General features: G+C 48.0%; 1 protein-coding gene across 1 annotated transcript; it reads left to right on the forward strand.

Moving 5' to 3' along the window:
• The first annotated feature begins 4,233 nt into the window (after positions 1-4,233).
• TNFSF4 (TNF superfamily member 4) lies at positions 4,234-14,403 on the forward strand. Its single transcript, XM_036388342.1, has 3 exons — positions 4,234-4,431; positions 11,375-11,417; positions 13,936-14,403. The coding sequence occupies exons 1-3, from the start codon at positions 4,234-4,236 to the stop codon at positions 14,274-14,276; spliced, it is 582 nt and encodes a 193-aa protein (XP_036244235.1). The 3' UTR covers positions 14,277-14,403.
• Positions 14,404-15,439: the final 1,036 nt, after the last annotated feature.

A 15,439-nucleotide genomic window follows, 5' to 3' on the forward strand; every position in this document is an offset into this window, starting at 1 on the left:
CCAAGACCCCAGTGCCTTTGATCTTGACCCATGGGAAAAACAACTACCAACATTTATATGTAGAATTACAAGTCAAAAGAGCAAAAGTAGAATAATAGTTAGTTTGTCATGGGGTGAAAAATAGATTTTTGAGGGTTTTAGAATGGGGGCTCGGGGTCCCAAGTTGGAGGAATTTGGGTGTGCCTTGTCCTTTTTCCTTCTTCTTCTTGGCCTCCATCTTCTGGGTGATGTTGGCACTTTTAGATTGGTTTAGAGTAGAAGCTCACTGTCTAACATAGGTGATGGGAATTGGGAAGCTGTGGTAAATAATGTACACATAGTTTTTAGTATAAAAAGATAACAACACTCTGAGGTGGTCAGAGTGCCTCTGTCTGTCTGCTGAGCAGACCTCAGCAGGCCAGGAGAAAGAATTTTATAGATAAAGTACAAGAAACAACCTTGAGAATGAGAACTGAAGAGCTCTGACTCTTTCTTCAACCACTGGGCTGGGAAAAGAGACTTTCTAACACATCTTGGGGTCACTCTGAGCATCAGAGATTCTGAGAATCTTGGGCACTGCCAGCCTGGGGCTCCAGCTGAGTCCTGGTAACCATGACAGTGCAGGATTTAGCCTTGACTGTAACCAAAACCCTTCAGCCAAAGGTTTAAATCACTCAGCTCCCCAGTCTGGGAAAGCCCAGAAATGACAGACTGATGTAGGAGATATGGGATTGTAGTCAAACCCAAACAGAACAGCGTGCCTGGTTACCAGCCTGCCCTGCTTTCCTTCAGTCCTTGCTGGAATGAAGCTCCTGTGGCTGTCACCCAGAGGCATTTCTTTGGAAAATGGCAAGGCAGCCACAGCAGCACGTGCCCAAAGCCATCCCTGCTCACCAGTGACCTGCTGACTGCAAAAGGCTGAGGCAAAACCCCAGGAGACTCCAACTTTAGGGCCCCTGTGGAAGAGGAACCAAAGTAATTCTGCTGAATTATTCTGTTCTGATGAACGCAGCAGATTTTGGGAAATGCTGGCTGTGTGCAGCAGGTCTGAGATGTGTCAGGATTCCAAAGGCTGGGGAGCATTCAGAGGGAGAGCAGAGCCTCTGAAAGCCTCCAGGAAGCATGTGCAAGGCAGGAGGAGAAGCTGAGAGCAACCAAAGCCATGAAGAGTCTGTGCAAGGTGTTTGTGATGCCCCTGGAGTGTTTGTGATGCCCCTGGAGGTGTTTGTGATGGCCCTGGAGGTGTTTGTGATGCCCCTGGAGTGTTTGTGATGGCCCTGGAGTGTTTGTGATGGCCCTGGAGGTGTTTGTGATGGCCCTGAAGGTGTTGTGATGGCCCTGGAGTGTTTGTGATGCCCCTGAAGGTGTTTATGATGCCCCTGGAGGTGTTTGTGATGGCCCTGGAGTGTTTGTGATGCCCTTGGAAGTGTTTGTGATGCCCTTGGAAGTGTTTGTGATGCCCCTGGAGTGTTTGTGATGCCCCTGGAGGTGTTTGTGGTGCCCCTGGAGGTGTTTGTGATGCCCCTGAAGGTGTTGTGATGCCCTGGAGTGTTTGTGATGCCCTGAAGGTGTTTGTGATGCCCTGGAGGTGAGCCCCTGAAGGTGTTTGTGATGCCCTGGAGGTGTTTGTGATGGCCCTGGAGTGTTTGTGATGCCCCTGGAGTGTTTGTGATGCCCCTGAAGGTGTTTGTGATGGCCCTGGAGTGTTTGTGATGCCCTTGGAAGTGTTTGTGATGCCCCTGGAGGTGTTTGTGATGCCCTTCAAGGTGTTTGTGATGCCCTTGGAGGTGTTTGTGATGCCCCTGGAGGTGTTTCTGATGCCCCTGGAGTGTTTGTGATGCCCCTGGAGGTGTTTGTGATGGCCCTGGAGTGTTTGTGATGGTCCTGGAGTGTTTGTGATGCCCCTGGCGGTGTTTGTGATGGCCCTGGAGGTGTTTGTGATGCCCCTGGAGGTGTTTGTGATGCCCCTGAAGGTGTTTCTGATGCCCCTGGAGTGTTTGTGATGCCCCTGGAGGTGTTTGTGATGGCCCTGAAGGTGTTTGTGATGGCTCTGGAGGTGTTTCTGATGCCCCTGGAGGTGTTTGTGATGGCCCTGGAGTGTTTGTGATGCCCTTGGAGGTGTTTGTGATGCCCCTGAAGGTGTTGTGCTCTCTCCTGTTTTGGGTACCATGCCAGGGACATTACCTGAAATGCAGCTTTCCTGTTGCCAATGCTGCTAACTCAGGCTCAGAGACACTTGCTCTGGGGAGTACAGAAATGACAAGACAATTCCAGAGATACATAAGCACAACCTTCACACAGAGGTTTTTTTAGAGTTTTCGGAAGAAAACCAGTACAAAATCCAGGGTCAGGGAGAGAGGAGATGGGGAAGAGCTCGTGTCTGGTTCCAAGGCAAGTGTGTAAAATGTGAGAATCACAGACTCCCAAGGGTTTGGGGTGTGTTAGCTCAGCATCCTGGTGTTTGTGCAGGAGCTGAGCAGTGAGCAATGAGCCCAACTTTCCTTTCCTGGAGGGAGCAGGTTGGGAGCACTCAGAGCAGCTTTCCTGGGGACTTCATCATGCCCAGACATGACACTGCAGATCCACAGAAGCAAACAATCCTCCTCACACATCTACAGCCCCAAAGGCCTCTGCAGCACCTCAAGGCAGTGCTTCATTCCTCTGCAGGGCCTGGCCAAGGCTGGGTCCCATCCCAGGCCCTGTCCCCAGGTGCTGTGGGACACAAACACCAAACTCAGGCTCTGCATCCCAGGAGCTGCTCTGGGGCAGCCCCAGCCCTCCCTGCTGTGGCTGCAGTCGTGTTCCTGCTGGAGGAGGGGGGCTCAGGCAGGAGCTCCAGCACACCCAGCAGTGACCAGAGGTGGGAAGGGAGCAAGAATTTCCGTGCCAGTGGAAGATGTGGAAGCTGACCCTTCTTCACTCAGCTTCCATGACCTGTGCTGTGTTCTGCAGTCAAACCAGGGCGTGTTCCTGAGTCACCCACCCTCAGCTCAGCCTGGGGCATCCTCACAGCAGCTCCCACCCAGCTCTGCACTCCCCTCTTCATCTGATTCATGTTCACAGGACATACCTTGCCTGGATGGGAGAACACATCAAAGACCATTGCTCCTGCTTGCTCTGCCTGCAGTTGACATGACAGGACATGTGCCTCGTGACAGGTTAAGGAGGGCACATTTTGGGGAAGGGAAACTTTCTGACAGCTCATCCCTAGAAGGCAGGCAGGTAATTGTACTCCCAGTGGGCTCCATCCTCACCAGGAAAAGGCAGCGCCTGACTTTGGTCACGATTTGGTAATTTACAGCAGAAAAAAGCCCAGCAAAAGGAGCAGTGGAAAGAGCAGTGCTGGACTGCCCCCAAAGAGTGATGCAAAGTCTGCCACCCAAAATAAGCACAGGAGATGGAGCCTGGTCAATTGACATTTGGCAGCTCTGGGTGTCGCTTGCAAAAGTCCCAGAGAGACCAACCAAAGGCATCCCAAGGGAAGGCTTCCCTCTGCCAGGAGAGCAGCCTGCATGGCCAGGAAATGCCCCTCTGGAGGCATTTTATAGACTACAGGTTTCCAAGTGTGCAACAGTTCTCAATCTTCTCAAACAATTCTCGGTTTTCTCGTCCCAATGCCTTGCACAGCATCCCAAGCTTTAAAACCAGAAGAAAATCATGAAAAGGGAAGGGCATGTTTTCTCTCCAATCCCTTATGCTCTCCACCTGTCCCACATCCTTTCCTAATCCTTGCTTCTTCACAGAAAAGGGATTTCAGGAGCATTATAGGATGTTGGAAGGGAGAGAGCCAGCCCTGTAAACTCCCCACCTGAGGGTGAGCAGAGAGGTGAGAGCTTTTACTGACAAAGACTGAGTGAAGACAAGCACTGTCCACCCAACTCTTCATTATTATTGGAAAGAACACATATCAAGACATCCACAGTTGAAGCTATGAAAGACATAAACACCTCTCCTTTCAAAGGCCCTTACTCAAAACTGAACTGGGATGCAATAAATCAGCCCCCACATTCACACAGAAAACCAAAAAAAAAAAAAAAATTAAAAAAAATAAAGAAAAGAAAGAAAGAAAGGAAGGAAGGAAGGGGAAATTTAGATTAGTCACAAAGAAGTTCCCCCGCCTGCTTCTGTGTGCATAAAGCAATCTCCTGAAGGCTCTGCCTTCACTTCATCTCTGCTCTGGGACAGGAGCTCCCAGCCCTGCTCCCTGCCAGGCCCCTGGCCCTTCCCAGCACTGGGATGGAAGGAGGGGCCGGGATGGATGGACAGACGGACGCAGGGGCAGGAGCAGGGCAGCAGCTGGAGCAGCAGAGGGAGGGTGCAGAGGAGGAGGGGAGGCTCTGGCAGGGAGGCCAGGCCAGGAGCTCGCTGCACCTCGTCTCTGCTGTGGCTCAGTGGGTTTTGCTGCTTGCCTGCCTGATCTACCTGGGAGTGCATTTCCTGCGGCCCTCCAAGGTAAGAGCTCATCTTCCACCTCTGTCTGCTGGCCTGAAAAGCTTTCCATGGGCTTCTTTTCTTTTTTTTTTTTTTAAGAAAAGAAAAAAGCTTTTAAGTTTATCCCTATCCCTATTCAAGATTTAATCCCTTCTGTATGATAGTATACTTTTTAATTTTTTTTTTCATTTTAATTGCCTGTCTTCAAAATGACATTCAGTGTTGCCCAGTGCAGGGTTTGGGCCCAAGTTTCAGCAGAGTGACCGTTCCAAGAATGCTTTTTACACTGACCCCTGGGGAGAGAGGTCTCACTCCCTCCCACTCTTGCCCCTCTCTGCAGTGACTTGTGCATATTTCCATTTAACTGAATAGCACTGAGTGAATGACAACCCAGTGTGCTCATAAACTCCTCCTGAACTTCCAGAGTGTGCTAAATGGCAAGCAGATGTGTGAGAACCAAGTCACCCTTGTGACAGCTCTAGCAAGACCTCCTGATACCTTTGGTGCTCTCAGCCTGCCCATCAGGCAGGGTTAGGAGCAGCCACCTCCTTCTGTGCCTGCCTGAGCAAGGCTGGGGTGTCCAGAGAGAGTTCTGTGTGCCCACCAAAGCACCAGAGCAAGCAGGACAAAGGACAGAAATGCTTGGGGCTCACAGTGCTCCAGCACAAGCTCAGCAAAGATGGGTTTGCCTCTCTCACATGCTTGCAGGCTGCTGGATTGTCAACAACCTCTCACTGCTGCTTCAGAGCTGCTGGTGCCGCAGCAATTTCTCCTCCCACTCCTCCTCCAGGAGCTTTGCACCACTTTAAAGCTTGTTGTGCTTTGTTTTACCCCAGTTCCTTCTCTCCTCCCAGCCAGGCTGGGCACAGAAGGAAGCCAGGCATGTACCCATGGCCTCATGCTGCTCAATGAAAACCCTGTGCTCTGCACAGCTGTCACTGACTTGAGGCTCACAGGGGCTATTAAACTGCAGAACAACCATCCAGATAACACTGAAAGATAACACTTATCAACCAACACTTATCAACCAGGTCAGTCCCCTGCTCCTTCCCCTGCCTTGGGAGAGAGTTGCACTGCAAGGCAGCAGAGGAGTGCACACAATCACAGTGCTCAGGATGCAGAAACCTCTCCCAGCTCACACTCTGAGCATCTCCCAGCATCTGGCTCCTCTGTAAAAATGCTCCTCTTCCAGAGGAAGAGAGCAGGGCCTGGCATTGCTGCCTGGGAGCCTGACAAACCCAAGGGAGCAGCAGCAGCAGCCCAGGGGACACAGAACCTGTCTGGAGCTTCCCCTCCTCAACAGAAATAACTGAAACAGGGGGCTCCAGGAACAGCAATGGCAACAGGTGAGAAATCCAGGTCCTGAGAATCACCAAAGGACCTTTTCAGTTTTAAACACTTGCTAACTACAGGCTTAGGACTATTATTTCTGTTATTTTAACAGATAACACTGGTGTCCTGTTTGGAGTGCCCTGCTCTGTGCAGGAGTGGTGCATGGGCAGATTTCACTGCAGTGCAGTCACAGGGCTCAGCTGGAAAACCATGAACTGGCCACATAAATGTCTCCTGGAGGGGCAGCAGCTGGGATCTGACTGGGCTTTTGGGGCAGTTTAGGGATATTTATGAAATCAAGGGCACAGGCAGTGTGAGAGAGGCAGGCTTGGGGTGCTGGCCCATGGGGTGAATGAGTGGCTCTCCCTGTCCTTGGTGCACTCCAAGGTGCAGAGTGCCATGATAACTTTATTTGCAAGGGAATAACTGTGTTTTTTCACAGAGAGACCGTATTGGATTCCTTTCCATTGTCCTCGTGGAAACACAGTTCTTAAAAAAAGCCCTCCTGCACTGTTCTGTGAAAACAGAGCATGAATAATGTCATGGCCCATCCTCAGTACAGGCAGCATCTGCAGCTTAGACTGTGCTGAACAAGAAGGGACAATGATCTCATTTCTGACATGATACTGCTTGGAGAACAAACCTCAGCTGAGATTTCCAAATGAGGAAGTTAATAAAAAGGTCACTGATAATCTGCTTTTGCATCTGCAATTCCCACTCTGCTGGAATTGCCTTCTCTTGCCACAGCTTTCCTCTTGCTTGGGAGATAAAATCCCTGATCCTGGTGAGGAGAAGGTACAACCCCACTTCCAGGGGGGTGTCACCTGCCACCTGTGGGACACCTCCACGTGTGACACAGGCCCTCAGGCAGCCCCTGAGGTTTGTGTTGGTGTGATCCAAACTTATTCCTGAAACTGGGGCCAGGTGGGATGGCCCTGGACGGTGTCCCAGCCAGGAGAGTCCCCTGTTCAGGGATCCAGAGCAGGAAGGAAGGGTCTGTGTGTAAATGGCATGGGGAAACCTGAGGCTGTCAGGGAGAAGCACCTCTGTGTCCTCAGCCCTCCTGGCACACTTTCCACATGGCCTGTGAAGGCAGAGCAGAGAAACAGAGGTCACTAACTTTGCTAGGAGCTCCCAGAGTCCTTCCAGTACCACCAGTACACGATGTCCTCAGCAGGATTCACCAGTGGGTACCTGCACAGTGCTCTGAGATCACACAATAACTGCAAGAGACACATAACACAGGCAATTTGCTTTAGTGACAATGGGGTTGATACCAGTGCAACAATGCTGTCCCCCGGGCTGTCAGTGCTGGATACACCCTGTCCATCAGTGCTGGATACACCCTGTCCATCACTGATCACACAGATGGTGGCAGACCTTGTGTGACCCCACACATGTGCTACGTGCTTTGCGCTTGTCTTGTTGAGAACCTGGAAATCCCGGCTGTGTGAGCCAGGAGGGAAATGCTTGTGCACTCAGGAGGGAGATCAAGCGTGAGATTGGAGCTGAGGCAATGGGAAAGGACGGTGATGCCAAGGGAGGCAGTTCCAGCTACTCACGGGCGATGAATCTTGTGTTTGCCCGCGGTCTCCAGCCCCGCGGGCACGGAGGAGCAGCCGTGGCAGCACTAGAGGGTGCCAGAGCAGCTTTTCCAGCTCCAGCTCCCACCGCAGCCGGCACGGAGCGCTCCCAGCTCCCGCAGCCTGCCCCTGCCTTGCGCCGAACCTGCAGAGAGGCTGTGCTCACACCCTGCACACTCTGTGCTCACACCCTGCACACTCTGTGCTCACACCCTGCACACTCTGTGCTCACACCCTGCACGCTCTGTGCTCACACCCTGCACACTCTGTGCTCACACCCTGCACACTCTGTGCTCACACACTGTGCTCACACCCTGCACACTCTGTGCTCACACCCTGCACACTCTGTACTCACACCCCGCACACTCTGTACTCACACCCTGCACACTCTGTGCTCACACTCTGCACGCTCTGTGCTCACACACTGCACTCACACCCTGCACACTCTGTGCTCACACCCTGTACACTCTGTGCTCACACACTGTGCTCACACCCTGCACACTCTGTGCTCACACCCTGCACGCTCTGTACTCACACCCTGCACACTCTGTGCTCACACCCTGCACGCTCTGTACTCACACACTGTGCTCACACCCTGCACGCTCTGTACTCACACCCTGCACACTCTGTGCTCACACCCTGCACACTCTGTACTCACACCCTGCACACTCTGTACTCACACTCTGTGCTCACACCCTGCACACTTTGTACTCACACCCTGCACACACACACTGTGCTCACACCCTGCACACACACTCTGTGCTCACACCCTGCACACACACTGTGCTCACACCCTGCACACACACTCTGTGCTCACACCCTGCACACACACTCTGTACTCACACCCTGCACACACTCTGTGCTCACACCCTGCACTTTCCCTGTCCCCCTGTGCCACCGAGCCCGAATCCATGGAAGCCAGCCCAGTCCACATCTCATGGGCACAGCTTCTCCTTGTGACACTGAGCCCAAACCCATGGAAGCCAGCCCAGTCCCCACCTTCTCCCTGTGCCACCAAGCCCAAATCCAGGGACACCAGCCCCATCCCCACCTTGTCCCTGTGCCACCAAGCCCAAATCCAGGGACACCAGCCCCATCCCCACCTTCTCCCTGTGACACTGAGCCCAAATCCAGGGACGCCAGCCCCATCCCCACCTTCTCCCTGTGCCACCAAGCCCAAATCCATTGAAGCCAGCCCCGTCCCCACCTTCTCCCTGTGCCACCAAGCCCAAATCCAGCCCAGTCCCCATCCCATGGCACACCTTCTCCCCTAGGGAGCCTTTGGCACAGGTAAGGAGAAAAACACAGAGCACAGAGCCCAAGATTCACTCTTTAATCAGGCCAAAGGCTGAAGATTTGCGGTTGTGTAGAGACTGCAGATTTGGGTCTCCTGTGGTTATGATGAGAGACAAGTTTGAGATGCCAAGTTCAGATTTAAAAATCCAGCGCACAAGCCTGGTGTTTTGCATATCTGAGCAGTAAGATACACACTTCTATATTTGCATTCACTTTCTCTGTTACATTCATAAAATACGAATCACAGGGTCACAGAATGATTTAGGCTGGAAAGGACCTCGAAGATAATCTCTCTCCAACCACTCTGCCATGAGCAGACAGGGACACCTGCCACTGTCCCAGGCTGCTCCAGGTCCCTTCCAACCTGGCCTTGAACACTTCCAGGGATGGAACATCCACAGCTTCTCTGGGCACCTTGTGCCAGGGCCTCACTACCAAAATTAGGAAGAATTTCTTCCAAATACCTAAGCTAAACCTGCTCTCTGTCATTTTAAAACCGTTCCCCATCCCTCATCACTCCAAGCCCGTGTCAAATTCTCTCTCCAACTCTCTTGTAGCCCCTTTAGGTACTCAAAGGTGCTTTAAGTTCACCCTAAAGTGTTTCCTTCTCCACACTGAACAACCCCAACTCTTTCACATAGCAGAGGTGCTCCAGTCCATTTTAAAGCCATCCCAGTGCACTGAAGAGCCTCTGAGGGACCCACAGATCCAGAAGGGCCTGGGCCAAAGTGCAAGGAGCCCCAAAGGCAGACCCACCTGAAACAGGGGTCTCCTCCAGCCAGGTCTCATGAGCTCTTGGAGGTCCATTTCACACCCAAGATAGCTCAGCTACCTCAGAAGGCATAAAATCAGCAGGATGGCTTCTGTGGCAGTGTTGGAAACAAAAAGGTTGTAATAAAAGGCAAAATAACAAAACTCTTTACAGAGAAAAACTGAGCCAGGTACAAGAGGTCCTTGCCCCTGGTAAAACACCTCATAAAAGCAATTAGTTTCTTTATTCTCTTCTTTTTCTAGTTAATTGCTCAAGCAAGATTTTTTGGCTCCTATTCAATTAGCTATCCTTAAGTTTGAAGTCCCCCAAGTCCTATGAGATGTCTTTTCACCTAATTGAGGAAATAAACTTTTAGGCTTATTTCCCCTTTAAGGGGACAAAAGATGGTTTTGTCAGTCCATCAACAAAGGGCACATTCCTATGGCCAGTCCTGGTGCCCTGCAGGGGGGTGGCACAGCAGCCTGGCCCCTGCTCTGCCCTCTGCCAGCTGCTCCATGCCAGGCTCAGGCAGAAAAGACTGCACTCCAAGGTCCTGATGAAATTTTTTTGGTAGGATTTTATGACGGGGAGATTTTAAAAAAGCTTTGTGTTAGGAATGAGAGATGGATGGCATTTTTGCCTTTTTTAAAATTTTTTGGTTTTCTTTTTTATTAGAAATTTTGTATGTTGTTTATATTTTAGATTTAGTGTATTAAGAGAAGGTATTAAAAGTTATATAGATGTAAGGTTTTTTAAAGTTATTTTGTTTAATTAATTTTTAGAATGTATCTTATTTTAATTTTTTATTAATAATTGGTTTTTGTTTATGTATGTAATATTTGTATTGTGGTATTTAAAATTAATTATTTTCTGGTTTTAATATTGTAGAAAATTGATTAGATGAAAAATAAGAAGGAGATTAGATAATGTTTAAATTTTTTATTTTGTTCTTTCTTTTAATATTTATTTTAATATGCATTAATCTATTAATAATTAATTTATTAATTTACTAAAATTTATGAATAATAAGTTAATAAATAAATTTGTAATAATTATAAATTATTAAAGTATTTTTATTAATTTAATATATTTTAATTTTATAGAAAATTTTTAATTTTAAGTTTTTTATTTTTTGATAAGTCATATTATTATTTATTTTTATATATTTGTAGATTTTAATTTATTTTAAAGTTTTGGAAGCTTTTTTTATCGATGAAGGTTAAAAGTAATGAGTTTTTTGGGGGATTAGGATATTTTAGGATAGGTAGAGAAATATCTTTTATGTTTTCCTTGCTGCTTGCTCTGCCTCAATGCCCACACCAGAGTGGTTTTCTGAACAAAACCAACCCTGCTCTGGAGGGCTCAGCACTGGGCTGGAAGTCACACAGGCTGGGAGCCAGGCTGGAATAAAATTCTATAATAATGAAATAGTATTGTATGATAATGAACTAAAATGAAATAATATTCAATAATAATGAAATAGTATTCTATAATAACGAAATAAAATTATATAATATTGAAATAGTACTCCATAATAATGAACTAGTATTCCATAATAACGAACTAGTATTCTATAATAATGAAATAGTACTCTATAATAATGAAATAAAATTATATAATATCGCAATAGTACTCCATAATAATGAACTAATATTCTATAATAATGAACTAGTATTCCATAATAATGAACTAGTATTCCATAATAATGAAATAGTATTCTATAACAATGAACTAATATTCTATAATAATGAAATAGTTATTCTCTAATAATGAACTAGTGTTCCATAATGATGCAGTGCCCCGAGCCCACGGGGGTGGCTGGCAGCTGCTGTGTGCCCAGGCTGCCCGGGCTCCCCGCCGTGCCCTTGGCGATGCAGCTGCTCTGCCCCTGCAGGGACTGAAGGGTCCTGGCAGGGAAATGAAAGGGTGGCGGCAGCAGCAGCAGCAGCGGGGAGGTGCCAGCCCGGTGCCTTAACGAGGATTTATCTGCTCTGTTTTCCAGACCCAGAGTGACAAAGTGCTGTGGACCCACATCCGATACTCAGGTGGGTGTTGGGGGGACCCTGGGGGGAGCCTCGATGATCCCCAGTGCAGCACCCACATCCCCTGGCACACTGGGAGGGATCCCCACCCTGCCACAGTCCCCAGGGACCTCCGTGGCATCCTGTGGCCCCTAAAATACCCTAATGGCTCCTAGGTGCCACAGTGCTGGCTGTTTCTTCTGATGGAGGAGAGGTGCCAGGAGAGCTGTCAGGGGAGAGGGGCCAAGCCTGCCCCAGTGCTGCAAGGGGACAAAATGAAACAGTTGGGTTTTCCCAGAGCAGGACAAAAAAGCTGAAAATCTGCGTGGATCCCTGCAGCCCTCACCTGTCTCCTAAACCACTCTGTGAATGAACAAGAAAGTAATTTTTGGCGATTTACTGAATGCACGCAGCACGCTCTTGGGTTTTTCTAAAACAAGTCAATGGTTTCCTGATTTATGAAAAATGTAAATGATTTCCTCAGGAGGAGTGGGTGAGAGCACACACCAAATCAGATGTGCTGCTCTGCGTGCCAGCTACACTGGAGGTTTGTCTGATGTCACATCTCAAAGATAAAACCAAGCAGTAAAACTTTTAAAATAATACTGAAAATATTATCGACGGTTTTGCTTTCAGTTAAAAGCGTGAGGCAGCAGGGAGCCTAACCTCATAGAAACTCATGTCCTTTGGAGGAAAAGCTTGAGAAGTTTGTCCCCAGCCCAGAGGGGCTGTGCTCCCTGCCTGGAGAGCCCCTGGGTGCCCCAGGGGTTTCAGCTGCTGTGCTGAGAGCCCGGGCTGCAGCACAGAACGTGGCCAGCACAGCCTGGGAACCCTGACTCTCCATTCCACCAGAAAACCTTTCTTGCCAAGTTCCTGTTTAATTTCTCCTTTTTCTGCTCTGTATTAATTAGTTCCTTCTGCTTCTGTCTCTTTGCTGCTCTTTCATCTTTTTTTCTGGAAAAAAAAAAACAAACAAAAGAAGAAAAAAACACCACCAAACCCTAAGATAAAGGCTTATGTTACCAGCATCTCAACAAAAAGAACTTTTTGTCATCCAGTTCTGGATGCCTTTTCCTCATCTTATTTACTGTCTCAATTTTCCTGTTTTTTTTTATGAACCTGTTTTTCTAAACTCACAGTGATGCTTTACTTGCTGTATTTTTTCTGTATTCTAAGACACAGAGTAAGTAAATTGTGCATAAATAAAAATTTGGAGGAGCAATTCACATAAACCATGTGCCAAAAGGCACAGCTTAGTCAAGAGTGGTCATCTGTAAATTTCCATGGTAGATGATGTCTGGCTAGGGTGGATAATATTCTAACTCTGGTCTGTTGGATTAAGCTTTTTTTTGACTTAGAGATGGAGTAACTGAGAGGTGTTTTAAAAACTTTTATTTCATTTTTAGTCTTATGCGAAGGGTGAGACAATACAGATGTTATAATTTCTGTTATTATAATTAGAAGCTAATTCTTTCTTAATTACAATATATTATAAGTGTATCTTGGTTTATTAGTTTTTGTCACATTATGTTGTAAATATTTTAAAGTTAATAATCTAAAATTACTCTTTGTGGGTTTTACTACAATGTGTTTTTCATAGTTTTATTTCTCTAAAGCATTTAGTCTCATTTCAACAACTTGAAACTTGTTTCTAGTTCTATTTCTTTCTCAACAATGTTTGTCTTATTCTATGGTATTTCTAACTTAGTATTTTTTATTTCAGAGTTTGTATGCAGATGTATGCTCTGGGTGTCTCTTGTTAGGCTTTGAGAATTCTCTACAAATCTATTTCTCACATTGGTCTGCCTTGTTCTCTAGTTTACTCTCTCCCTTTTTTAAAATATTTTTCCATCTTCCCTGCAGTCAGGTGGTGTAAACTGTGAAACATGCCAATTGCTTGTTTTTAAAATTTTTAAGGTTTAATAGTAAAAATAGTAATACAATTAGAGAAATAATAATTTGGACAAGTTGGATTAGGACAATATGAGACAATAGAAACAAAGAGTTACGGACAGTCCAGGTACCTCTTTCTGGGCAAAATAAGCCCAAAAAAGGACCCACGTTAACAGAGGATTAACCCTTAAAAGCAACAGCCTGTTGCATATCATCCATGATGCATAAATTCCATTCAAACACAGGATTCTCTCTGGGCAGTGTCAGCTTCTTCCTCTGGATCCTGTCGGTGTCTTCATGCCCGAGCAAGGCAGGAAAAAGTTCATTTCTTCTGATAATGGAGCAATAAATTCTCTTTCTCTGAAAGATTCAGGTGTCCTGTGGCTGCTGTCTGCTGCGAGTCCTTTCTTTAAAAAAAGTATCTTACATAGCATAGTTTGTATTTTAACCTTATGTTATAACCTAAAACTATATTTAACACACTACTTAAGTGAATTAATACAGCATAACTTTCTAACATAACGCATATAATATTCACTTTAATATTTGCAAAAAGCCAGTCATAAAGTACGCATTTTTCACATAAACCAGCCCATTTCCTAGCAGACATTTGTCCCCAGGGGATCACCTTTGCCTCCTTGCATTGCAGGCAGGAGCACCAGGGGAGCAGCCGTGAACCTCTCAGCGGAATCGGGGCCCATCCAGATCCGGAATGGCTCTGTGCTGGTCCCCTGTGACGGCCTCTACCTCCTGTCCCTCAGGAGCACCATCTACCTGGATGAGAAGGAGGAGGACTGGCTGAACCTGACCCTGCAGGCCAGCAGCAGTGTCCTGTGGGAGCAGATTGTGCAGAGCAGTGAGAGCAGAGTGAACCTCACCACAGTGCTCTACCTGTTTGAGCAGGACAGCATCACGCTGTGGACCAGCTCCAACGCCAGCCTCTGGGACCTGTCCCTCAGCCTGGTGTTAGTAGCTGACAGCAAGTCCTAGCTGCAGGACTGGAGCAGCACGGAAAGCACAGCCTTCCCCACCTTGCTGCAGGTTTTGGACTTGTATGGGCAGACTGCTCTAAACCCCTCCTGGGGCTGTGGAGGGCCTGGCTGGGAGCGCAGATGAACCACAGGCTTTATATAGTGCAAGATTCGCCTCTTTGGAGTTCTGTGCAGCTGATTTGCTACCCAGGATGGATCTTCCCAACACTGGGGAAAGGGATGTGTGGAGCTCTTGAGAAGAGCAGAAATGAAAGCCAAAGAAAGTCACCCAAGCTTAGCTCATATTCAGAGAAACCCCAGGTTTCTCTATTTACTTGACAGTGTCTGTATATAGTAGAAATGTGTTGTGTTTTTCCTCAAATAAAAGTCTGGTGAGTCAGGAAGGTATCTCAAGTGTCCTGAAGCCACTTGGAGCAGGAGGAGCATGAATCTGCCTGGCAAGATGGAAAACAGGGAAGAGGCAGCCGGGAATGCCTTTGGAGCGAGCCAGATAAAGGCTGTCTGAGAGGAAGGGCCGTGAGAGAAGGTGGAGTGTGGAAATGAGCTGACAGGACTGCACTGGGCAGCAGGAGCACTGACTGTGGAGTTTTGGGGAGCAGCCTTTGAGAGCAGAGCCCCACTGGCTGTTCCAGCTGTCTGCAGACTGCTGAAGCCAGAGCCCAAGGAATATCTGCTGTAAGGCCTCAGAGGAAAACCTCCTTCAAGCACACACACACACTGGCTTGACCCAAAAGGGATCCAGGCACATAAAAAGTTGGGCAAACATGAAGACTTCTGGATGTGGTGACCTCTGACAGACCAAGTGGAAGCTGCAGGTCTGAGCATCCTTTCCTCAGAGAGGACCCAGATGGTTCTCATGGCTTTGTCCCACAGGTGTGCCCCAGAGATTGGCAGGCACAGCCTCCACGGGGCACCTCAGTGACCCTGGGCTGCTCATCCCTGCTCATCCTTGCTCATCCCTGCTCATCCCTGCTCATCCAGCTGAGACAGGTCCTGCCCATGCTGCAGGCAGCCCCTGACCCCAGCACAGCCAGCAGCTGGGGGGTTTTGCTTGCAGCAAGGCAGATTTTAACCACCTGTCAGTTTTTGACTTCGCGTCTCCCAACATTTCAGTGTGTCTCTGCTGGCTGCACACCCCAAAGTCTTTTGTTAGAAGTATTT

This window comes from Molothrus ater, chromosome 9 (genome assembly GCF_012460135.2).
Source record: "Molothrus ater isolate BHLD 08-10-18 breed brown headed cowbird chromosome 9, BPBGC_Mater_1.1, whole genome shotgun sequence".
Taxonomy (NCBI): domain Eukaryota; kingdom Metazoa; phylum Chordata; class Aves; order Passeriformes; family Icteridae; genus Molothrus; species Molothrus ater.

Bases quoted from the DNA above. Each gene is read 5' to 3' on its own strand.
- TNFSF4 (XM_036388342.1), top strand. From the start codon at position 4,234: ATGGATGGACAGACGGACGCAGGGGCAGGAGCAGGGCAGCAGCTGGAG. The intron at 4,432-11,374 runs GTAAGAGCTCAT...TCTGTTTTCCAG, and splicing joins ATTTCCTGCGGCCCTCCAAG to ACCCAGAGTGACAAAGTGCT. The intron at 11,418-13,935 runs GTGGGTGTTGGG...CTTGCATTGCAG, and splicing joins GACCCACATCCGATACTCAG to GCAGGAGCACCAGGGGAGCA.